At 41.6% G+C, this 24,498-nt stretch overlaps 1 protein-coding gene across 1 annotated transcript in view; it reads left to right on the forward strand.

The window, feature by feature from the left end:
- The window catches only part of cacna1g (calcium channel, voltage-dependent, T type, alpha 1G subunit), a 227,639-nt gene that overhangs the window by 128,426 nt on the left and 74,715 nt on the right, over positions 1-24,498 (forward strand). The window contains exons 9-14 of the mRNA XM_053414443.1: positions 6-397; positions 15,060-15,211; positions 16,216-16,401; positions 17,867-17,981; positions 19,086-19,241; positions 23,558-23,623. Of these exons, the coding sequence (XP_053270418.1) occupies positions 6-397; positions 15,060-15,211; positions 16,216-16,401; positions 17,867-17,981; positions 19,086-19,241; positions 23,558-23,623 (1,067 nt within the window). The remainder of the gene's footprint in view (positions 1-5; positions 398-15,059; positions 15,212-16,215; positions 16,402-17,866; positions 17,982-19,085; positions 19,242-23,557; positions 23,624-24,498) is intronic.

Below are 24,498 nucleotides of genomic sequence, written 5' to 3' on the forward strand. Positions count from 1 at the left end.
TGCAGCCCAGCTCTCCTGCCAGCTGTCGGCTCGTGACCTCAGCACCACCAGCAGCACCATGGACACCGCCGCTTGGACATTGGACCCCGAGAGCTGCCCCTACTGCGCCAAGGCCCTGGCCAACGAATCTGAGGGCGGCATCGACACACAGGGCGACTCGGACAGCGAGGGCGTCTACGAGTTCTCCCAGGACCTCCACCTCAGGGACAGGAGAGACAGCCGTCGGCCCAAGAAGAAGCAATGCAGCCTGGGCAAAACAGCGGGGAAGGTCGTCCACTTCTGGAGGCTGGTGTGTGACACGTTCAGGAAGATCGTGGACAGCAAGTATTTCGGACGTGGGATTATGATCGCCATTCTGATCAACACTCTGAGCATGGGGATCGAGTACCACGAGCAGGTTAGTGTGCATACGTGTCTCATTATTAAAACTGGCGAAGTTGAACACAGCTGTTGGATGACGCTTCACTGTGATGGTAGCACACGCAAATGATTACACACAGTTTCTAATGAGAATATACACTGATTAATAGATGTTACGTATGATAGATTGTTGGAAGGTACCAGTAGATCATCTGTGTACTATTGTGTCATTCTTTGTAATTGGGATTGTGTAAGCTACACTGCTCCCACAGGCCCAACTGGAATTCCTCTTACCTCTCTCTGGTCTCTTTTGTTTACACAAGCATGATTGCAGCCAGGGAGAGAAAGAGAGAGTGGGTGAGGAAACAGGGAGAGACAGACAGAGAGAGAGACAAAGGTGATTCAAAGGGTGATTCAAACATCTGACAGAGATTTTCTCAGATTCTTTCATTCACACACTCTGCTGTTCTTTCCTCCAGGGATTTCTCTCTTTCATCCCAGTAAAACCTGATATTAACCCGCAGTCTTTATCCGGATAGGCTCTCTGGAGTAACAAAAACGGCAAATTAACATGAGGTGTCAGTACACGGAGAACACATCGGGATAGGAATGCTATCAGATCAGCTGAACCACATCTGGAGGTCGTCTGACACTTATTGTGATCAGATCTCATCAGTGTGTGAATGCAACCTGTACAGTCTGAATTACTAGTCTCAATATCTGCCCAACCGTTGGGGAAGTCACCGAACTCACTGCTATCATAGAACAATGACTGTCTTAGTAGAATAAAAGGTACAACACTTATGGCAACATTGTTTCACTGAATTTGCCAGCTCCTCCTATTGCACATGCAAATACAAGTGTGTGTTTAGATACAGATGGCATACAAGGTGTAAATGGACTGGGTCCATCCATCCTTGATCTAAGGTGATTATCCCTTGAGGGTTTCTTGGGGAGCCCGAAGCAATCCCAGCTGACATAGTGCAAGAGGCCAGGTACACACTTCACCTCTGGCAAGAAACAAAGACAAACAACCTTTCACACTCATGCAAACTCCACACAGAAAGACCAAGGCCAAATTGGCCTGTGAGGCGACAGCGCTAACCACCGTCTTTGTTGCATGACAATGCTAATTTGGCTCAAACTGTATTTGGTTAAACACATACATGGCCACACTATAACGTAATGGTCAGAATGTAAAGTAAAAAAGTTACATTTGACATAAGAAATGACCAGACATGGAGCACAGCGTTAGTTCATCCATGAAGTCAAGCTTAGCCACAATCAGGTATGTCAGTTGAAATCAGCATATATCTGTGCCTGACAGCTCAGCTGATCCCCTCCTATACATTCAATAGGCAGAGCTCATATTGCACGCTCTATTTAAGCTGCTTATGCTCTTCCTGTTCCCTGTGCGAGCAACTTCACAACCCTCCTCCAGCCCAGCACCTCCTTTTCATACTGGATCTGACCTAATCAATGTCATGTGTCGACATTGATGCTCTGTTCTGCTTTGGGGTGTTTTAGTTTCTGCTCTCCCTACATCACTTTCATTTAAGGCTCAGGGAATTGTGGGGAAGTGTGCTCTCCATACCTCAGGTTCTCTGCGGATGCATGTGGAAGAGCAGGGAGGTTCCTGAACAGAGCTCTACAGCCAAATTAATTTTGACCAAACTGATCCCGACTGAACTGAGATACTTTGATTCCAACAATAATACCAATTTAAGTGTTGAGTTGATCTTGTGATACATACAGCCTGTGGAAGAGGAAGTACTCAAACATTTAACGAAGTGAAAGTACACATAAATTAATAAAAATGAACTCAAGTAAAAGTAAGTCACCACTTTAACTTTGCTACTTGAGCCAAAGTACACACATTTAAAGTACTAAAGGTATAAAGTGTAGCCTAATATTTAATGCCACAGACTACTGCATCAGTATGGTTGAGTCTTGGCCACCTCAGAATCTGTTTCAGGTGTTTCTTCACCAGTGATGCTGCTGCAGGAGACGGGGTCTTTGTTATTGATAACTTTTAAAAATATAAAAAAGAAAAGAATGTGAACATGTGTATTGTAAAAATATAATGGAGCAAAAAAAGAGTTGGCAGTTCGCTGTGGAAGAATAACTAAATACTATAATGAGATCGAAAAAGGAAATACATTTAATGTGGATCAGCCACGTCAATTTAAGTGTATTGTAGGAGACAGGGTTGCTGTAGGGATGGAGGTTGTTAATTTGAAGGAAACAGCCTTTGCTATCATCATTGCTGTGCGGGGAAGGTGTGTGGTAAATTCCTTGCAGTGATCGTACGTTACACTTTGATTTGTGTACATACCGATCATTCGTGTTGGCACAGTTCAGTGTTCTTGCGTAAACCATCTTGCCAAATGCACGATTATGGTTTGAGGTGAGCTGCGTTATTGTGTCGTGTTTTTGGCACAACACAATAGCGATTGTGTATAGAGTTATATAACGCAAGTAAAGTGAGTGACAGTTGTGTGTGTTTGTTTGTGCGTGTGTGTGAAGGTGTGTAGTAGGAGATTGAAACCTGGCTAGATTTGCCAGGGTTATTTTCTGATCCCTGACCTGTTGCCTGTAATCATATCCAGATGACAAACATCCTCGGTACACACACCACCTTCTTTTTATTGCCGTTCCTTCTTCCCCTTTTCCTCTTTCCTTGTCTCCTTCCTCCCAATCTTTCCCCTGACCTTCCACGCCTCTTTCTCTTCCTTTTTTTATTCTTTCTATCCTTTTCACCTCTTTTGTCATCCTTGCTCCCTGAATCCTCCCTATTCTCTCCATCTTCCTCCTCCTCCTCTTCATCTCCCTACTTTAACCCCTCTTTATCTCCCTCTACTGTTTTCTCCCAGTTTTGGGTAACATTGATCCCTCAAGTCTCCACACAGGCTGTTCAAATATTTTACTGAGTTGCTCTATTGATTGTTAGCCCATCGCCATCCAATAGAGAAGAGGATCACCAAGCCTCTGTATGTCTCTGTAACTTTGTCCGCATGGATGAGTGGCTCGGTTTCAATTTCCATACGTCCTTCAGCCAAGTTTTCTATTGGAACTTTTGCACACAGTGTATATACACCCTGTGCAGGTGCCACTGCCACTCAGTTCTCTGTAGTTCCACTAGCTGTGGTCAGCATTACACAGCTTGAAATTGGATTACTGTCATACTCAGTGCATCAGATTTGTAATGCTCAAACCAACGGTGGGGTCAGCCTGATATGCTAATAGGGTCACCAAAACAAATCTTTAAATAAGCACATACTTTGATGCAACTGGCCATTGGACACAGCAGTATACTGTAAGAGCTGAGGGGGTTGTAGCCTTCCTGGCAAGTTAGCTAAGGGTTTGATGAGGTGGTTGGCTGTGGCTCAGGGCTGCGATTAACCAGAGGGTTGATGGTTTGAACCCAGTGTTATCCAGCATTCTGAAGTGTCCTTGGGCAAGATACTGAACAACCAAATTGCCCGTGACAGCTTTGTTGACAGTGTAAGAATGAAAACATTTTGATGGGAAAAGGGAAGTCTATAGTAGAGCTGAATGAATGTGTATGTGTGTGTGTGTGTGTGTGTGAATGCAACTTGGCCCTTTATACACTTTGAACGTGTGATAAGCTAAAGTGTGACATAAATACTGACCATTTTCCCTTTAACTGGGATGTGATTTCTGTATGTTTTCCCAGCCTGTTTCGTTGAACAGCTTTGATTAAGTGTCCCTGTGATCCAAAGCTATGAGGGGATTAGCTAAAAGTGACGCTGAGTGCTTCAAAATGATGTTTTGCCCTCAGCAAGCGCTTGTTTGTTCGAAGATGGATTTGAAAGTCTCGCCTGCATATAATAATTCAAATGAACACTGTCAAAATATTGTGCTTTAGGTTACCAGTAGAATAATGGTGAGGCCATTCTTTACATTTTAAGTAAAATCCTAGAGTAAAGGCTTATCAAAAGGGTCATTTTTTATCTTGAGCTAAATAAAGGAATCAGGAACCTCTGACCTTTCAGCTTCAACTCTTTCCTTCTTATTTGACTTTGTTCCCAAAACAAATCCGATTACCAAAGAAGAGCCTCGACTCCTTCATGATGTACTCATGCAGCAAGTTAGCCCTTAAAACTTAACTCATTAAGAAACTACTCCCTGTAGCCGCCTCAGAATAAAAGCCTTCCAGAAGATTGAGTGTTTTATGGGAGCCTAAACCTCTTTCAAGTTTTTCTCATGGCTGCACAAAATTGTATTTAACTCACTGTCCACTCAAGTTTCAACCATTGTTGTGAAACAAATCCTGCTGGTTCAGACACGTTTAACTCAGATGTAAGGTGAGAAACTGTCTGCCCTATTACATGTCCAGCACACATGGTGCAAGATTAGCCTTCTTTTGCAGTTGTGTTTACGGCCAACCGATCGTTTAATATCACAGTTAATTGTGCTTTAAGCTTTGTTTTGGTTTCCATTTGTTCTTGAAAAAAATATATATCTGGCCACTTTATCTGGGGAAAGTACTGCTTCCACTAAAATCTGCTGTTTGCTGTTGCTAGACACAAGGGTGATGAGGGAGTGAGCGTGAATCAACACAGTTAATTTGTGGGCTGTAAAACCAAAACATGCTGGATATGAATGCTGCCATATTCTGTAAATAACATCATTTGGATCCTGTCGATGCACTCGACCACTTGTGAGTCTTTTTATTGCACCGAATAGCTAATTAAAACCAAACTTACTGGAAAAATGAGCACTTCAAAATACATCAGTGTGATATAAAATACCTAAAATTACTGAAATCATCTCTGTGAGAGAAATTCATTTGACGGGTACTTTGAGTTTTTAGTTTTGTCCATTTACTAAATTGTCCATGTACTAATTGTTGGAGGCGGGGTTTATTACCTATCTGCAATTAGCCACCAGCTGATGATCAAGATGCTTTGGCTTCACTTTCGGCGAGCCGTCATGTCACCTATCGTTATATACATCGTTTGGAATCCATTCTCTTGATGTGTTTAAGTTCAGACTAAACAAGTCCCTTTTTGGAAAGGAATAACAACAAAACAGTCACAATTCATCATTACAACACCAAATATTAACATTTTATCAGCAGACATTCTTGGGATTGGCACTCAAATACAATGTCACATGTACCTGTTTCCACTTGGCATCTGCGATATAAACTGGACCATGACGGATACTGTATATACACACATGTGTTCTTCGAACACAGACATGTTATTACCCTGACACCCATCCATTTGTTTGCAGTTGCAGGACCGGAACCCTCACTGCACATGACACTTCACAGAGCACCCTGTCTGCTTCCTATGTCTTAAAAGCACACTAACAAATACGAACACACAAACACTCAAACCTGCACGAGAGACTTTGCTTACACGCCCCCTCGGCGAGGGCAGCAGCAACTGCAAATGTAAATGAGCGACACAGGGATGGAGGGATTAATAGATATTGTTTTGAAGACAGAGTCTAAGGACTTGAAGGTGAAGGGGCAGAAGGGACACTGGGTGGAAGAGTGGAGGTGGAAGGGTTGCACAAGTGAGGAAATGGCGTCTGCTTTGTCTCTCTTTGCAGTTTAAGAGCATTTCCATCTATGGTGGGGCTGATGGAATAGTTGTCGGTCTGCCAAGTATGTGACAAAGCCCATAGTCTATTTACTTGGGAAGGTCAACCTCTCTCTAACTTTGTATAAGAAATTTCCCCTTGACTTTCTGGCAACAGAGACGGCCTGCTCCTCTTTCTTGCTTCCATTTTCTGAAGCTCTCCTGTCAGCCTTTCCACTCCCTTGGTGAACGGTGCTGATGCCAAAATAGCTCGCGGAGAAGTTAAGAGGCATAGAAAAGACAGAGGTGTCAAGGGAGAGGTGGGGTGAAATGTATTCTTCCTGTTTTGGAAATCGTTGTTGCTGCTTTACTGGAACCTTTTCAGCACCGAACATGAATGTTGATTCAGTGTGGAGCTGTAATGTGGGCACAAAGTGGTCTGGAGTCACTTTAGGGTCACTTCTTCTACACATTTCCCACAGGCAACTTTTGACTTGTTAACCTCGAAAGATATTCACTTGAAAAGAAAGTGCAGCTAGTCTTGAAACCTCTGAGTGCTGTTCAACAGGGATACCCCATGGTACTGTTCAGTATAGAATATATTTATTTAAGCCTTTCTCTGACAAGGGCATACTTTAGGATTTAGTTAAAAAAATGTATATTATGGGTGCAAATACACTCACTCCAAGTGCTGATATTTGTAATACTGTGATGTGCAGCATCGATTTGCAAAGCTCAGAAACTTTGACTGGCTTTGTGTCTTGCAGCAAAAACATAGAACCATGAAGTAACTGTGACAATGCAGTAAGCCAACCCTGATAAAAAACATCATGCTTTTATTGAAGCTACTGGAATTCAAGGGGTATATAGTGGTGGTTGACTGGACTTGAACTTTGGAGAGATTTCCTAAAGAACTACGCTGTAAGGCAGCCATTAGCTATGATACATTAAGGAATAACTTTGAAATATATCAAAGCTGTTAAACCACATGTCTTGCATCAGTCTTTGTAAAATGCTGCCTGGTGGAGTTCATCACATGTCTGTGGCAGTCGTTAACAAAGAGACGAGAAACAGTCGTTCCTGTTGTCTTTGAGGCAAATGAAGAGTCAGCCAAGCTACTTAGGCTGAACTAAAAGCTAATACCTGCATGCTAACATGTATGCTCAGAAGCGATAGCTGATGTTAAGCATATTATGACCATATTCAGCATCTTAGTTTCATGTATTACAATTTAAACATTTGCTTATTATAAATGTACCTACTAAAGTAAATGTCAATCGTTCTTTAGGTATATGTCCATGAGCCAAAGCATTGCATTGATACAAACAGAAATCTCTTTTCCTACAGAAAGCTTGTAAACTTGTGATGCCCAGAGACCAGATGGAGTGTAGCATATCTTGGATCAGAGTTGTCAGTGAGGTCGATATGGTTTGATTGAATGCTGTTGTTAATGGGAACGGCACGTTTTCCTGTGGTTAGGCCACTTTTTTGCCCCTGGTTCTGTCTCTCTCGAAAGTAAAAGCAGTCTGACATTTATAGAGGTAGGATTAGGTTTGGTTATTGCAAGGAAATGATGTACATGTTTAGTGTGTTTATACAGTATGTGTTTATAGACCATTTAATGTGTTCTCCTGCTGTGTCATGTGCACACACACACACACACACACGCACATGTGCTTCTACCATTTGCCAAACCAAGGGAGACAGCGGAAATACCGTTTTGCTTTGCTTCTTGCTTCAACCAGAGACAATATTTATTCAGCTTTTATCCTGCCTTGCCTGAGGAATACAGAGCTGGCAACAGAAGACACTGGCCACCCTCCAAGACTGGCATAAGAAAAGGGTTTTTCTAATTCGTACAATGGTGAGACGTAGAGAGCAATACAACAGCTCCTAATCCTGGTTTATAGAGGGAGAGCTTTTCCAGTCCTGAAGGCCATGAAATCAAAAGCGGAGAATCAATGAAGTGATCAAATGTTAGATTCAGTTATTTCTTGGTTCAGTGAGATGTCAAATAGCATGCTGCCTGCACGTAGCAAGTTCCACTTTTCTAGCTCCAGCTGAGTCTACCATTTGTATTCCTTTTGCGTTGTCCCTTCACACAATGTTTTTATCTCATCTGAATTATTTTTTAATTATCTGGGGTTACCTAATGACCCTTCTTCCCTTTGTAGTTATGTGTGCTGTATAAAATGCAAAAAATAAGTGCCAAAGACAGAAGGGGCTGAGTATATTGTAGTTTTAAATCATCAAAATGTACGTGTATTGTTGATTAAATCTTTTTTCCTAAAGTTTAGTAAAAGTTGAACTCTCGTAGTCAAACACAATAGATGCACAATTAAGTTTTTGAAAAGGCAGTCTGTTTGTGTTGTGGTGTTTTTTTTAGAGATAGAACTATCAGTACCTTAACTATTTATAATAAAATATTGTATGGCAGCTACAAACATAAGGAAGGACATGTATTTAATTTGTAAACAACGGAGGCCATAGAATTGAGTCAAGTGGCACACTGTTTACTTTCTAGAGGATTGTTAAAATAAATCAATTCTGTTTTTGGCATTTGGTTAGTTTTGCTTGCTATACAGCAAACTGACAGTGGTACTTGTTTTTCTGTTTTACATTTCAGTTTAAAGCTCACTTACCCCATATATCTTGTTTGTTTTAAAAAACGCTTACATTATTTTTGCATTAGAAGAGAAAATGTCAGCTGGCCAAACTAAATCGCAATGCATTCAGAATCAGAATCAGAATTATTGCCAAGTAGGTTTATTTTTGTACAGTTTTATCACTGCATTTAATAGGTAATTAGCAATCTTTAGAGGTACTAGTCAGTGGATTGCATCACCTTTGGCCAATTAGGCTAGCTGTTTCCTTCTCTACCACATGCTATTGCTACCTTAAAATCACTAAGCAGCTTAATGCAGTTTGATGTTTATCAGACAGATGCCAGGGTGGTATAAATATGGCTGCATTACTGTAAGCAATAAAGCAAATTACCCACACCAGTGTATTAATTTAATGTTAAGAAGGGCAGAAGATGATTCCTTCTTATGAGACAAATTAGCTGTGATCATCCTCATGCAGCCCTTGTAGCTTCTGTAACACCCTGGTCAACTTTGAAAAGATCCCAAAAGCCACGTTAAAATCTTGATTATCATCAAGTCCTTCCTTAAATTATTGTAAGGTGCTGATGCAGACATATCACCCAGTCATCTGCCACAAATCATCATTACTCAATTAAATTGTATTTGTATAGTGCCAAATCAAAATACCCATTATATCAAAGTGCTAAGGTCAAGACCTTGAAAACAATATAGAGAAACCCAACAGTTCTCACCATAACCAGCTATGAGGTGGCTGTGGAGAGAAAACACTCATTAACTGGAAGAAAACCCAAGCAGGACTCTGTGGGCAGCCTTGACCAGTTGGGCTGAGCAGAGAAAAACGGAGAGGAGAGGAGAGATGGGTGGAAAAGAGAGAGAGAGAGAGAGAGAGAGAGAGAGAGAGAGAGAGAGAGAGAGAGAGAGAGAGAGAGAGAGAGAGAGAGAGAGAGAGAGAGAGAGAGAGAGAGAGAGAGAGAGAGAGAGCGAGAGAGAGAGAGAGAGAGAGACCAGGAACAGTTGGGATAAGAGTAATAATTATGGATGTATAGATAGAGGTTATTAATGATAGTAGCAACAGTTCATATAATAATAATAATAATAATAATAATTTTAGAGATTACTATTATTATCATTAAATCAGAACCAACCAACCAACCATAATGGGGACTAAATCCTTCTCCATTTCATGCCTGAATTGTCCTCTTCCACAGCATGCAAAAGAAAACCTCTTGATTAGACTAACACACACACACACACAGATGCACACACACACACACACGCACGCATACCCTGGTGCTGCATCATTGACAGTCTGGAGCGGAGCGGGGCCACAGCATCCCGTTTAGATTAGATCAAATCAGATTAGGTGACATTACATTAGGGCTAACCAGATTACACTATTCCTCATCCAACACACTTTACCTCCTAATGCTCCTTCAGCCTCATTACCCAGGACACAACCATCGAAGGAACCAATTAGAAAAGCGAGAACGCCTTTCTCACTTATGGGCACATTCATCTCTCTCTAGGTCGTGTGTACACCCCAGTGGTCATCAGTCAATTAAGACATGTCTCCAGTTTGATAAGCTAATGCCTGTGGATCTTTGGATGACAGTGCATGTGTGTGTGTGTGTGTGTGTCTGTATGTGCACAGTTGCGGGTGTGTTAATTTTCCTCTGTTTGCCTCGTGTGCTTTTCTACGTGTGAGAAAGGCTTTTATGGTCTCACTCTTTCGCAGTATTCTTGCATGATGTCTGAGGAATGTCCAATATACAAGCTGGAACAATAGCAGAGCAGAAACAGTGGGGGAAAAATAATGACCTGATCCTGAGTCTTAAGGCCAGATGTCTGCAGTCCAAGTCTCACCTCATAAAAAAAACTGTACTCCTTGTCCTGGCTAATCAACTGCAATTAATATATGGCTTTATGTGTGTGTCTACACTCGTGGTTTTGTGCGTGAGGTGGTGCAGAGCTTTGTTCATTCGGTATGTGTGCATACATGGTAATGAGTGTGGAAGTAGAGCTCAGTGAATACGTTTCTGTGTGTGGTCTGTGGATGTGTGAGCTTACATACTTATTAGTGTGGTTTTGGGTCTTTGGGTACAACTCTGTGTCTATTTGTGGAGTGTGTGTTTCTGCACGTGAGGGCATTCATCTGACGGCACACACACACACAAACACCCAAGTGCCCCCTGCATTTGTTTACCCTTTGAACTTGTTTTAATGGCACAATGAGTGTTTGCGCATATGAAGGATTTGCCGCAGCCGAACCGACACAAAAAAGCTGTGGGATCAAACAAACAGATTTGTCTGTGTCTGTGAATCCGGTGACAGACACGGGACACACAGACGACGACAAAGAGCTGAAATGAAACCGAGCAAAGCTTGTTTTTCAGGGTTCACTGACAGGAGCTGCTCTACAGGCTGTGGGCAAATTATTCGTTTTTTAACAAGGAGACAAGAGGGGAAGATGTATTCCTCTCTACATATCCTCCACAGTGCTTGTTTAACATAGCACTGTGTGTAGGACAGGATCATACCTGAACTTACGTCCCAGTTAATTCTCCATACAATTAACTGTTGTTTTTTCAGTTGACAGTTTAGCTGTGAATAGCAGTGGCACCATCTTTGAAATTCCTCAAGTCTAGAACATTTACACACACTCACTTACTCTTGTCATCACTTAGTTTGCTGCAGTTTGGGGTTTTCACCATGTTTGACACAGACTGAATTCCCCTGATTCTACAATCTGCCAGCAGCTCGATGTGTCAACCTCAGCTGATGAAGTGTAGTGTCTCTTACTTCTCAGATCAGGCGACCGATAGTGATTGTGTTGATGTCATGTTGAAGATGCATCACTCTTCAAAATGGCCACTGTTTGCTTTCTAATCAAGCACACTGGTTTCCTGTATTGATCGAGTTTACTTTACTCTGTGCTTGGATACGTTTTTTCACAGTCAACAGTTTCAAGTTCATTAGCTATAGTGTTTAACATGTCTCTTCACTAGTTTTGATGTTTAAGGTTAAGGTAAGGGGCTGGCAACGGCTTTATGCCAATGAATGTCCTCACTAAGACAGAAGTACAATAGTGTGTGTGTGGTGACTTGAAAGCACTGTGTGATATGTTTCAGATCTAATTTGAAAGTGTCTGTATTAGTTACAAAGTATCCTTACATTTGGATCTGGAACCAAACCGCCTAAGGGTATTTGGGATCCACACCCATATACTATATTCTATGTCAAATTCTGATAAGCTGGCAGCTTCAGACACTGCATTATTCAGGACCTCAGGTATGTCCTCAACATAAAACAACCAGCATTAATCGTTAGCATTTACATTTTCCTGACCAGTGACTTGTCTTGGGGTCGTGTGAATAATCTACTCGCTCAATAGCAAAGATGGAAGCGGTATAATGCTGATGTAGTGCTGCATATTATTTTAATGTTTGGGCTCGGTGGATAAACTGCTTTGCATACAAGTATTTAATTTCAGATAAACTCAATAACTTAAATCATTGCAAACTTTAAACAGTACATACTGTATAAAATACCCCTTAAGTGGATCCTGCAACTTTAAAATGCTGGATCAGTTAAAAAAAAGTGTTTTTAACAGTAGAATTTTCACTTGATATTATGCTCACATCAATAAAGAGAAGTGGGATTGACTTAATTATTACATGCTAACCAACAGATTGTACAGAGTGTGGGAAGAAATATTCCAGCATAGGAGTAGGACTTAATCTGTTACTCAATTCAGCATCCTGCGTAAAACATGAACCTCTTCGACCAAACCGAAATGAGGCAGTCTAGTCTTACTATTGCTTCACCAGCGTGGCGTCTTAACTTTAACAAATATGTTTTAGTCGTTTAAACATCATATGTAGAAGTTAGCTACAGCAAAGGTAACACAGGTCATTCTGAATACCCTAGCTGATTCAGGCTGTGAGATATGGTGTAATAATGGGCTTCAGTGTTGCTGGACTCGTTGCCTGAGGGCCTAAAGCTACATTCACGTCTTATGGGAATAATGACTTAACACGGAGCAACAACTAGAAAGTGCCGACTTACTCAAGCTCAGTTAAAACTGTCACACTCTCTTATTGAAGTACTCCATAGGCCGTGGCTGCTCTTGACAATGTAACACATGGACCCAGTCAACGGCATCAACTCACAACCACAAAACTCCAAAAGGTAGTTGCTTTGCAGCTGTGTCACGTTTGTGTTATCAGTTTCTTTAGTTTATGTTGCCTTAAGGTATTTCTTGTTTCTGAGCAGTTATTTTGCAGCAAGGGTGAGACTCCTCTGCAAAGTGTCAACTCATCAGTATTTAACTTCTGCAATTTCAACAAATTAAACCCATGAGATGTTTAATGTATAAATAGAAGTTATGTTTACACCCCTGGCCATCTGTTTGCTGGTTGCTTTCTTTGTTGGTAAGCAAGATAAGAGATTCCCCAACTTTTGGTAGAAGGATGACGTATGGGTCAAAGAAGGATCATTGAATTTAGTGCTGATCAGAGTTCAGGATTAGATTATTATATTACATTACATGTCATTTGGCTGACGCTTTTGTCCAAAGCGAATTACAATTAGTACACTCAACATTTATGAGGGGCCTTTTTTAGGGGTTCAGCATCTTGCCAAGGACACTTCAGCACGCAGATGGGGAAGAGTGGGGTTTGAATCCGGCAACGTTCTTGTTGGAGAACAACCACTCTACCCCCTAGGCCACACCGTCCCACGCAGATTATACATTTTTTTACTTTAAAAGATAGGGCATTTTTCAAAATGTTCACAGTTTCTGCAGAGAATAGGAATGAGCTCTATAGTGCCGTTCTTCCGATGTCTATCGCTGCCGTTTTGTAACCACTGTCTTCTCCCTTAAGACATGAAGGCAGCAGCGGTGACACCATTTCATCATAACTGACTCCTCTGTCACCGTTATTGGGAAGACTTAAACAAACTGGTGCTGTAATGTGGCACAAGCAGCTGTAATTCAACTGGTGATGTTAATCTCCGTATTCATGTGTCTATGTTTCCATGCCAGCGTTGAGTAATCACTGCTTAAACAGTCGTGGTGTATAGTGATTAGAGGCAGCCCACTTGGACAGGCTTAATGACACACACTGTGTTTACAATACGTTACTTTACCTCGCGGTTCAGCCGGGGGGTAATGTTTCTGCTGGAATGACGTCTCTATCGAAACACATGCGTGCACAGACACACACACACACACACACACACACACACACACACACGTTCAATTATATGACAGAGCACATGCAAACACAGATCAGGCCTTCAATACTGTCCTTTCAGTGTGAAGTGTGTGTGGATGTGTGTGTTTGCATGTGTGACACCATTATTGAGCTGTATCAACTGTTTAATGCACAGAGATGAAAGGCCTCGTGATGACTGGGGTTTTCCACAGTCCACAGGCACATAACACCATCCCTGCTGGTTCTTCTCTCCTCGCCAATAATTACGGACACTCGCTGTAGACTCCTGATTTACATACTGTGTCGTATTTGGATACGCTGCGCCTTTTATCTTTTGGATCAGGCTCTTTTCCTTGTCTGTCTGCTTGTTCTCATTGCCTGTTTTTCTCGCACATGCCCCCCCCCCGCATACACCCACGCTCAAACGCTTTCTCTCTCTCTCTCTCTCTCTTTAACACACACACAATCATGCGTGCACCCACGAGCCAGTTGTTTGATGTAGATGTGAGTGGCAGCCCAATTCTCTGATGAGCGCTGAGCAGACGTCCCAGGCACATTCAGCTGCAGCATTGTGTGTATTGTAGGTGACAGAACGTAGCTGTGTGTGAGTCGACAGATTTGTCAGACCTGAATTGAATTTAGTCATTGCCATATTGCTTTGTGCACATGTGACACTGCAGGTGTTGTTTGCCGATGCCGGGTGAACAGCTTGCCTCTCCCCCGCTCTCGTGATTTCCAGGTTTTTATCGTCAGTGTGGATCAGACTCCTGCACTGGTTCATTTTTTGCAAACCTGCACACACAGAGCTCAGACACTCACCTAAAATAAGTTATGGCCTCCTTGTCCTCCCATTCTGGTAGTTAAGCTGTGTTCCTCGGAAAAGTGTCTGTGAATTATCGCAGCACCTGAGCTTCGACAGCTGTCAACATGTTTCCTCAGACAGCGTTTGCAGCTTGTAGCTATCAATGGCTAATCAATTGTTGCATTTTTTACAAGCAGCAAAGCAACAAAGAAAGTATTAAGAACTATTTCCAGTTTATTCTAACTGCTACTTCACTGTCAGGTGTGACCGTTATTTAAGTGTAAGTGAAAAGGTCAAATGTGACTTACACATTATAATAATTCCTTGCAGCTGAAAAATTTATTTGAGTCGTTACCTGAAGCCTGCATTTCATATTTTTTTGCCAACATAATTTAACCCTTTTTATATCTTTATTGCTGGTTTCCCCTTCGTGACCTGGTGCAGGACCATAGGGCACCGTGTACGATGCTGTAAAAGAACATTTACCTTCTCCTTCCTTTTTCTCTTTTTGTGTCTCCAGCCTGATGAGTTGACCAATGCTTTGGAGATCAGCAACATCGTGTTCACCAGCCTCTTCGCTCTGGAGATGCTGTTGAAGGTTTTGGTCTATGGGCCCTTTGGCTACATCAAGAACCCCTACAATATCTTTGATGGTATCATCGTGGTCATCAGGTGAGTAATGATTTGTCTCCCTACTCATTGTTACTGCTTTTAAAATGTTTCCACTGGGAATACATATCCTTATGACCTTTTACATACCATGGTTATTATAACACATAAAAAACATATTGTACTTTTTTCCACTCTGTTACAAGTTTGGAAAAAATATAAATGCATGGTCAGTAATGTAAATAATCTGTCATGTTGTAATGTTAAAAACATTGATTAAATTCATTAAAAAAATTTAACAAATATGTCAAACAACCTAGTTTATAAAAAAAGTAATCTTATTTGACCTTGTTTATTTAATTCTTTGGTGATAAATTTAAGCATTAAGAGTTGATCGCTTCAGTCTCCACTCACGTACCTCAATGGAGTAAAAGTTCCCTCTGAGGAAACACATCAAACGCATCACATCACTGCCACACTTCTCTTGGGTGTAACACATAAAGTTTAAGTCACATTAACTTCCCATCCAACAAACTTTACCCAAACAGCCCGTAAAAACAATGTGATATCACCATCCTGATGTGGGTAGTAAACAGAGTGGTCAAAAGCCATAAACAGTCTCTGAGTGTGATGCTGCAGTCTGCAGTGTGGTGGAGCAATGCCGTGGTAAACACGGTGATGACACACCACTGGAATAATGGCTTCCTCATTTCAAAAGAATGTGAGCCATTATCTGTGAATCCAGAAACTAAAGCTCAGTCGTCAGTTTCAAGGGTTTCAAGTGGAATAGATGGATAAAGCTAGTATTTACTTTTAGTTCCATGTTGTTTGCCAAATACAAAGAAGCACTTTGTCTCATATATATACCGCATCCCTTATTGTAGCATACACTGTCGATAATGATGGGCAAACGTCTCCACTTCCTCCCTCTATACAATACAAATGATCCCATCTTGCCCATTTGGATCACAAGTCTGAACTGTAGTGATCAGAGGATGGAGCCACAGCAGTAAATTTTCAAATTTCACTTTGTTTTATTACTTGTGTGTGTGTGTGTGTCTCCTCAGTGTGTGGGAGATTGTGGGTCAGCAGGGTGGCGGCCTGTCGGTGCTGAGGACGTTCCGGCTGATGCGGGTGCTGAAGCTGGTGCGCTTCATGCCGGCCCTGCAGAGGCAGCTGGTGGTGCTGATGAAGACTATGGACAACGTGGCCACCTTCTGCATGCTGCTCATGCTCTTCATCTTCATTTTCAGGTAGAAACAGGAGGAACAAGCTACCTCACATTCTCTCTTAGGCCCCGGTCACACATACGTAAATACAGGCAAATATTGCGGTCAAAATTCACCCAGTGCGCAAATGTTTTATTCACACCCTCGCTCAAACAGATTGTAAGTGAACAGGAGCCAAAGTCTCAAAGACAGTGAAAGAAAACACACAAGTTTAAACTAAAGGGAGTTTGATCAGTGACCATTAAGTAAATTCTATAGATGGGATTGAAAGCACAAAGGTGTGAAATGAAATGAAATCGGTTGATCGGTACGTGGTAACTTCTCCAGAGGTCGTACAGACATGTGACAGGAAGAATGAGATCAGTCGAGGGGATGACAAGACTAAGTGTTTCCCTCTTTTCGTCAGCATTCCTCTTTTCTGCCTGGTTGAACAGAGCAGCTGAGCTCAGCAGAATCAGAGTTTCTCTTTTGTGAACTCAGAGTGATGGTGAAACACAGCACATTCTCTAATACTCACAGATCTGAAACATACATAAAAGATGCCAAACATAAGTCAACGCAGTACACATCAGTGTTCATAAACCTGACAGGGACTAATGGAAACCCTGACTACATGAGTGTGTTTACCGTTAAGACTCAAAAGAGGCAAATTTACTGAAACTTTTCCGAAATGTAAACACTGACCTGTTCTAATGACGTAACATGCACCAATGTCCATGTGTATGTGGATTTAACTTAATATAAGCACATTCTAAATATTGTATTAGCGGCATTAAAGTTGAGCTGCGTTATTACATGTTGTTAGTATGACCTATGTGGAGTGGCTGATTTATTTATACAGGAGCAGTGAGAGAACAGAGATTTGGTTGTTTCCAGTGTATACACTAAGATGAGCTAACAGCCTCCTGTAGCTCCAGCTCCATGCACATAACTCAACACACATACATCTCAGTCTCCTTAGAAAAGCATGTTTGTGTTGATGTTTTCCTGTGATTAGAGGAAAGCAGTGGAGATGGAATAGCTGTGGAAATACTGAATGTCATTGCCAGGGTTTGTGACGCTCTCCATGGTGCTGAACTTGACCTGGCACAAGCACTCCACTCCACTTCTGTTAGTTGGCAACATTTGTGTGCCTCTGTGCATTGTGGGCCGACAGTTTATGAAGCAATGAGTTAATTTCATCACTGACTCGGCTCCATTCATGATGTCCTACTTTTCTTTGTCCTTTAATTTGATAATAAGTGTTTTGTAAATACATTTATACTTCAATTTTGTTGTATGACAGTCCATTATGCAGTGATTACCAGCAGTGTTATACTGCCAGAGCTATTTTTGCCATTATCGTCATTATGATGAATTTAAAACAAAAAAAATTCCAGCAAATATGATCCATTTATTTGCACTGTATTTAATGAGACGGCCTGTTATAAATATTTATCCCTGTATTTCCTGTTGTGCTCCCTGTTCTCCCTCCCTCCTCTCGTGTCAGTATCCTGGGGATGCATCTGTTTGGTTGTAGGTTTGGGTCAGAGAGCGAGGAGGACACTCTGCCGGACAGGAAGAACTTTGATTCTCTTCTCTGGGCCATAGTAACGGTCTTCCAGGTGAGAAAGGATCCCCTTCTCTTAAATACTCATGTTTCATCACTGTGTTATGGCCTGTTAAGCTGTATCTTCACGCTATGATGTGTTTATGAAAAAAGTCCACACATCCATTCTGGTAGCTTGCACTTCCTGTGTGATCGCACCAAACCTGCTGAAGTGCCCGCAAGCGACTCTTCTTGTTTCACCGCGGCTGACTGAGACTCTCTCAGAGGCTGAAAAGACAATTTCCTCCTTATTAAATAAAATATATCAAATAAAATATTCCTCTTCACTCTCATAGTTCCCTCTCTTCCTCTCCACCTGATGTCCTTTATTTATTCCCCCTCATTTTCATCCACTACTCTAATTTCCATGTATCTTACATAGATTAAGTACTTAGGTTTGCTACTTGTTTCACATCACCTTGAAACTCTGTGGTCTTCAACCATCCATTTATTATCCCTGCATAAAACGATATATGGTATTTATCACCCCCAATATAGTAACCATTTATAATTCAGTGACACATATCGTCAGAGACCATGCAGCGCTCCAGCATGTCTCTCTGTGCAGAACATTGCACTGACATGTCTGTTCTCTTGGCGGTAGACAGAGAGTATAATGTATATTTCACTGATTCAACCCATTGCTTTGGCAGCTTTTACATTTTCAGTGTTGCATCACAGGAGCAGAGAGTTGATTACCTGTTGATTTTCTGTTTTGGACCAAGAAATAGCGGAGACAAAACTAAAAGTGGCCTAAACTTACTACGATAAAATAATGTTTGACTGTATAGACAGGAAACTTGTGTCGACAATAATGAAGCCAAAATATCCTCCATATTGGTGTCACCTTCTTGTACTTTTGTCATGTAGTGATTGTGGTGTGGGGCCACGGCATCAAGCTCTTCTGATACACACACGTGGCCAAACTCATCCCCTCCACTAAAATTGATGAGTCAATGTTCATGACCTTAAGGATTTGGCTGATTATATCCGATAAGCCATTGTCCGGTGTATTTTAACACCAGAATTATTGTAAACTGCTCAGTTACCAAACTAACACTGCTACAAAACCATGCGCCTTTTTCTCATTCATACCTTTTTCTACTTGCCTCTCTTCCAGATCCTCACGCAGGAGGACTGGAACAAGGTGTTGTATAACGGCATGGCCTCCACGTCTCCAGTGGCTGCCCTCTACTTCATCGCACTCATGACCTTTGGAAACTACGTCCTCTTCAACTTACTGGTGGCCATCCTGGTCGAGGGCTTCCAGACGGAGGTAAAGTCTTGCTGGTCACACATGCACTAAACCGATGCATAATGTAGGTTACAAAAAACCATCAGGACTTTAAATTATTGAGCTTTTTTTTTTCCTGAAATGGGGTTAAACTCGTCACAATGGCGCTTATTTACCTCTGACATCATTATACTTTTGTGCTGCTCTGATCCAGGTTCATAAGTCATATGAACAAAGATAATCTGATAAACTGTTTTCAAACTAATCAGCAACTGAAGAAAACAAAGGATAATTCAAATTCGAAAGGACATGAGACCATGTTTTAAGGTTGAACAACATATTTGAAAACTCATTAGCTATTATTAGGAACAGTTAGAAGTGCCATGCATTCAACCCTTCCTGGCCATGAGAGCTGAATTTATATTGAAATATCAATATTGCGAATTTGTTACACATATCTAAGATTGTAAGTGAGATACACTCGTTGTAATGAAGCTAGCAGTGTAACGCTAACCGTTTGTGGTCTCAGCTGACCTCAGCAATTTTCTGGTTAAACAAGTCACCTTATACTCACTGGAACATACAGTATGTCTGTGGATTGTTATTAAAGTTCACATCAGCACAGGATTGTATCACATAACAATATTAAAGAGTGATTTTAGCAAGAAAGTGGTGGAATGCAAATGTTAGCTGTTGTCTAATGGTAGCGAATGAACTATCAAACAAGTTAAACACGGTCCCCTGTCCCCCCCAGATTGTCTTTTCGGTTGCTGATCAGTTAGGGACCAGGAAACAGTTTGTCACTGTTTATCTTCTTTTGATTGGAGCTACCTTGTCCCAACCTTGCACAGTGACCTGGCTTGCTTCCAAGTCCTTAACATGAATAATGGTTATTACTGCAGAAGCTACTCTTGCAAGATTTTTGAAATAATTAGGCTCAAAACTTAACTCTCAGGCTAAGGTACCTTTTTTTCAGTGCAGGCAAAAACAACACTATCAGATGGATGTTGCCACACACAGATACAGAACATACTCATTAACATGTATGTACATGTACAAATGAACCAATGTGTTTCCTTGCACTCTTTGCTTTGGGTTAGGTGGGGACATGGGATCACACGCACTAGTTGCAGTGTTTCTCTTTCCTCTCCTCTTCGCCTTCATCTCGCTTTCAGCCTCTTCTCCTCCCACTCTCTCCCACTATCTCTGCAGTCGTCCTCATTATTGTTCTGCTTATTTGCCAGTACAAGTCGCGCCATGAAGCACATCATACGAAAACTATGTCTGCTTGACTAGACCGCGCGTTGGCCCGCATCACCCACATCCTCCGTTTCATCTCTCCCCTCCTTCGCACAACTCGTCTTATGTCATAAAACAAAAGGGATATGTTATCCACTGCAGCACTGATTCCTCTCCAAAAGAAAAAACTGAAGACAGCAAAACGAAGAGCAAGAGAGAGAGAGAGAAGCGAAAAAGGTGGATTAATGGTCATTATTGTTTTGAGACAGGCAACTGGGAAAACACTTTTCAGGCCTTTAGGGAGTAAAGGAGTTGAAACTCATTCAGCAACCTCTCTTCACGTCTCAACCACCCCATTTGTAGTGTACAGGGCTTTATTCGAGACGGATGGAGCGAGGGAGAGAAGGGAATAGTTGGTGAGATGACATGGAGAGAATAAATCACAGGCATGTTCAGTGTGTCTCTGGCTGTCTTTGTGTCTCCCCCCTCTCCGTCTTTAAGAAGTGACAACGCCAGTTCTTTGATCTCCGATGCTCTTTGGCTCTCCGCCTATAAGGAGCGAGGATAGATGAGGGGTGGCAGACAGCGGCTGACAGCCTCATAAAATATGGATTAATTGGAATGGGCTTCTGCTGCTGTTGTGCTTATCTGCTGTACAAATATCAAGTGCATGACTGTGGTGAATGGAATCCCATGCAGGGTTTTTGGTTCACCCTCATCCAGCTGTCTAACGGCTTCGGATTTCCAGTAAGAACAAAAGTCTAAAAACCAATTTCATGCAACCTCTGCTCCAATCAAATTACATTTTGGTAGTAGCTGGTGAATACAGACCATGTTCAGACCTCTTATTAACACATGTCCTGAGAGATCCAGTAACACGTGGGATGTTCAAACTTGATATTAAAATGTGTCTGAAACAAATAAAATGTGTTCAAAGTAAAGTAAGCAAGTTATACTTACTTCAACTTAAAGTTAAGTACTACTGTTATGCCAACAATTGATATATATTAGTGATGTCAAACGATTAAAATATTTAATCCATATATTTCATAGTTAACTCAAAATTAATTGAAATTAATCGCACATTTTTATCTATTCTAAATGTCCCTTCTTTTTTTTTTTTCATAATATTTTTTCGTTTTAATGCTTTTATCAACATGGAAGAGAGGATTGGTTTGCTTTATGCAAATGTTTTATTTTATTTAAAAAACAACATTGCCAAACAGGGCGGTACAAAATAAAATTATTAAGCGCACATTTCAGGTAAACAAGGACTCAGCCTATAGAGCAGTTAAACCATTGCTTAATATTATCTCTTTTACAAGTTTGCTGTGAACATAGCAGTCAGGCCTCTTATTTCAGAAACGATGAACCGTAACAGTTAGGTTACCAATAAAAGGTAAGCCTACTAATTCTTTGCTTTCAGTCAGCTACTCAAACAGACAAGCAACAAAATAACAAACAAACAAAATACACAGGCAAGTGTCGGCCTACTTTGAAATAAATTAAACACAGAACTATGTAGGGCTATTTGAGTCCTCCCCATATTTGTGGAAAATGTATGAAATAAAAAGTACCCTATTTCGAAATAAATAAAAACATATAGCTTAAAAAAATATATTTTAGTTGGCGAAATATTAAAACAAAAAGCGAGAGCAGGTCAGACTGGAGGCGAACACAGATACTGAAGCTCGTTAGAAAGAAACTGCAGCTTCTGCTCTGATCAAGAAGCTGAGGCGCTGAAAAAAATTGACGTCGTTAAAATGTGTTCGTGTTAATGTCGTTAATAACGCGTTTAACTGACAGCACTAATATTTATTGTTAAAACTTTTTTGTTTGATTTCAAGTTTCATTGCACAAGAGCTCCTCCCACATGCTGCTGGCTGCGCACATTGCTAATGATTGACAGCTAATGCTGCGCCGGCACTAGAGCTGTTGTGTGGTTTTCCTACTTTTCGGCTTGAATGTTTGGTTGCGTCTTTGTTGGGCGCTCTGAGAGAAGAGAGACAAACAAACCTTCAGAGACACAAACATAACTCACACACACAATCTGAACCCCTGAGGTTCACCAGCCAGCGGTCTTCTGTTCTCCACCTCTGCTCTCCTGTAATCACAGAGCTGTGAGCCTAATTCTCCCTCTCCTTTCTCAACGTTACATCCTCTTCTGCAAACATTAAGTTTATTTTTAGTTGGCCAAACTTTCTCTGCGTCAGGGTTGCTAGGTAACGGCAGTGCTTGAATGAGGAGGGCCAAGCGAGGAGGGATGTACGGCTGTGGAGCCTACACACACACACACACACACACACACACACACACACACGCACACACACACACACACACACACACATTGCTCACTTTTAATGTCCATCCACTCCATGCTCTAGTTCTTGTCCTGCTATCTTACTCTCTCTCTCTCTCTCTCTCTCTCTCTCTCTCTCTCTCTCTCTCTCTCTCTCTCTCTCTCTCTCTCTCTCTCTCTCTCTCTCTCTCTCTCTCTCTCTCTCTCTCTCTCTCTCTCTCTCTCTCTCTCTCTCTCTCTCTCTCTCTCTCTCCCTCTATCGCTGTCTGCTTGCGACTGTGTGTGTGTGACAGAATCCAATATCCGCTGCAGAGAATGCAACAAGACCAAACTTTGTCCTAATGGAGGAAAAAAGTCCCAAAAAGTTGTTATTATTTCTTTCTTATCAGACCTTTCACTTTGACAATAAACACACATATCACACCCAAGACACTCACACACACTTCACATGTCAGAGCAGAGAGAAAGTGCTTCCCTGCTGAGTACAATATGTCCTGAATGATCCTTTAATGTAAACATCGCGATCATTGTCCTTTCTGAGTGTTATCCTTACAAACATGTCAGCGGACCAAGTGAAGGGTAAAACCGTGGCCGTTCTTCTCTTCCACTCTCTGTTGTCCTGACTTTGTCTTCACTCCCGGACAGTTGCTTTGACATGTTCTGCTGCATGGTGGAGTCCAACTGTTTCCACAGGCCGAAACCCAGTTTTAACGGTCTCCTGTCTCCTCACTGTGGGTCCACCTCTCACCTCTGTGGCTCTTTCCCCCCCTGTCTGCACCTCCCTCTTCCTGTCCGGCTGCACCGTTCACTTCCGCTGCAGGAACCGCCCAAGCTGGACGACTTGCATGTCCGGCCGAGCCTCATTCCTCTGCCTGTAGACTCGGGGGTATGTACAGCACGGCAGCCCTGCCTTCCCTCCCTCCACTGAATCTACTAACCCCTCTCCACCAACCCTCCCCTCTGCCCTTCCTCACCATCCCTTCGCCTCACTCTTCCCTGTCGAGGGTTTTTGGTGATGTCACAGATCTCACATAGCTACAAGTTGGAGGTTCATTACAGAGGTACTTCTAATTAATGGACACACATTGGCATCATATGTCTAACTGACCGTTACAATCATTTATCCAATAGAATATTGTGCACAAATTTGCAGATAAAATGTCAGTCTTATCCACAGAGAGTTTGAGATCAACCAATTAAGACATTAAACCCCTTTAGGGGTTTCATCTGTACAAAAGATGGAAGGCTGTATTAGAACATACCTGGGTCTTTCGTAATAAGAAGGTGCCAGGCTTTGTAAATTGAAAAGGAAGCAGAGAAGTCATCTACAGCTCTCAAGGTGCTTTTTAATAACAAACATTTAATAACCAGGCATCAAATTTAGTTGCATGCATGAACCATTGTTGGCGGTACCTAATGTAGCGAGGCCATTAGTTTGGCCCTTGTAGAAACCTGATAGTAAACTCATCAGGTCATAGCTTCTTAGTCTCATGGGTTCTGTAGTATTTAACAACTGAGCACCAAGTCCGATTTCAGGACAAGTTCGAGAAGAAAGTAAAGAAAGAGTAAAAGAAAACTGAACTGGACTTGAAAATTGAAACAATGCAGTCTTGGAACCATCTGTCATACCATACTGATATTAAAAAAACATAACCCAAGTTAAAACTTAGGTAGTTTTAACCATCTCCTAGATACTGGAAAAGAAACCGATTTAAATTTCGTCTTTTGGTCGTTTTTGTGAACTGGTCCTTCAAAATGAGC

Source organism: Pleuronectes platessa, chromosome 21 (genome assembly GCF_947347685.1).
Source record: "Pleuronectes platessa chromosome 21, fPlePla1.1, whole genome shotgun sequence".
In the NCBI taxonomy this organism is placed as follows: domain Eukaryota; kingdom Metazoa; phylum Chordata; class Actinopteri; order Pleuronectiformes; family Pleuronectidae; genus Pleuronectes; species Pleuronectes platessa.